A 1,941-nucleotide genomic window follows, 5' to 3' on the forward strand; every position below is an offset into this window, starting at 1 on the left:
AAGAATATTTTTTCAGTACCTTAACTTTAAAATTTCTCTTACCACTTTGTCATCTTTTAAAAAGAAAAAAAAAAAAAGAAACCCGATGGAAAAAGAAAACCTTAAAAAATACTTAAAAGAAGGATCTGTATTAAAAAAATAGACAAGCTGCTTCCTTTTAGGAGAGATTTTGAAAAAGTGAATCAGACCTGTAACAAGAAGCTAGTTTCAGCTTTTACTATGTAATGGGCTGCTTGTTAGTAATACTTGTGTACAAGTACAAATGCTGTCCTTTCTGTGGGCTGTTATCTTTCTGTGCTCAGTATTGTGATGATGACATGCTTAAAAAGTAAAGGCCATCGAGTGCAGCAGTTCTGTTAGTAGATTAAAGAAGAGGCAGTGATGTTAAAAAGTAATTTGACTGATAAGTATTCTTACTGGCAGTTAATTAACTTTGAAACTTGTGGCTGAGATTGGTACTGAGATTTGAACTAAGATTGGTACTGGTGCTTGTATATCCTAAAATCCAAGCGTCTACACTCCCACAAATCTGAACTTGCTGCCCAGAATTCTTGAAATCACATGTAGTTCCATGTTTCCTATGTATCAGGACATATTATTGCATTACAAAAGATGCTTTAGCAGACTTGCTCGGTCCTAAAGCTAGAAAGTCTGTTTCTGTTCCTCTCTGTCTTCAAAGGTTTCCCCAAAGTACCTAAGTTGTTGATGAATTTTGTTTAAATGTAGTATGTACTTAGCACAGCTGAAGTCAGACCCTTTACTTAAGTTTGTAAATGTGAGTGTAAGGATGGATTTTGGAAATCAGTTCCTTAGCTGTTTATGTAGAAAGTAAAATCCAGCATAAAACAGCTTAGGAGCTCTACAGTTGTATTTGGGCATCTAACCTGAGTGGATTTCTGTGCAGTAATAGGGAGCTTTTGTTTGCAGCAACACAAATACTTTTATTGATACTGTATCACATCTTATAATGTCTGAAACCCTCTTTTTATTTTTTTTTTTCCCAGGCTTAACACAAGGCCGGTGTTTGGAGGTGTAAGATCTCGCATTGGGATCCAGCAAAATCTTCTAAATAGATCATCACCAGCTGTCAGCTTCCAGCGGACATTTGATGCCCGACAGAAGATAGGACTCGCTGATGCCCGACACAAACTGGGTGTTAAAGATGCCCGTGAAAAACTGGTTCAAAAGGACGCTCGGTTCAAAATCAAAGGGAAGGTGCAGGATGCTCGAGAGATGCTGAATTCCCGTAAGCAGCAAAGTGTTGCTGCTGAAAAGGTGACCAAAGTGGTGGATGCCAGAGAGAAGATCAGCTTAAAAAGGAGTGCTCCAGCTGCTCTCAGCCCAACTATGGGGACAGTAAATCCAGCCATGAAAATCACCAAAACTATCCAAGTAGGTCAAGCAAGCCACCTCAATCCCCTCAGTTATTCTACAGCACTCCAGTAGAAATGATAATACATGAATATGTTCACATGTTTACAATAGAAGTGATGGTGATACAGTTCAGTCCAGCCTGTAGAGCAGGATTCAGAGCCTTTTGGGTGCCCTTGCAGCTGCTTGGGGCTTTTTGTAGAATCCCAGCTTTCGTTTAAATTTTCATTTGAATTTTGGGCCCAAAAATGACTAAAGCAGCGCTCTTGTCAGCATTAAAGTAGTTGTCTTGAATGGTTAAGTAGTCTCTTTCCACCTAAATACAAAGAAAATGTATGCATTTTTTGTTATTCTTATGCCACCCCTCTTTGCAAGTCTGATGTGGTGGATTGTCCTGTCTAGATAACTGGTTTATCCTAGTGGTGGGGTGACAGTTTAGAATATACAGCTATGTTTGTGTTTAAGAAGATCTAAAATTCAGTGAGACCTTCTACGATTTCTCTATTTCTACTTGTCTGGTTTTCAGGAAAGCCCTGGCTTCCAGGGAGTTGCCTGATTACATGATGCATT

General features: G+C 38.9%; 1 protein-coding gene across 1 annotated transcript in view; it reads left to right on the plus strand.

Moving 5' to 3' along the window:
- Positions 1 to 1,004: 1,004 nt before the first annotated feature.
- Positions 1,005 to 1,941, plus strand: part of POLDIP3 (polymerase (DNA-directed), delta interacting protein 3) — a gene marked incomplete at its 5' end in the record, with an annotated part of 10,345 nt that continues 9,408 nt past the window's right edge. The window contains 1 exon segment of the mRNA XM_009577580.1: positions 1,005 to 1,392. Within this exon segment, the coding sequence (XP_009575875.1) occupies positions 1,005 to 1,392 (388 nt within the window).

This window comes from Fulmarus glacialis, unplaced genomic scaffold, assembly GCF_000690835.1.
Source record: "Fulmarus glacialis isolate BGI_N327 unplaced genomic scaffold, ASM69083v1 scaffold25425, whole genome shotgun sequence".
In the NCBI taxonomy this organism is placed as follows: domain Eukaryota; kingdom Metazoa; phylum Chordata; class Aves; order Procellariiformes; family Procellariidae; genus Fulmarus; species Fulmarus glacialis.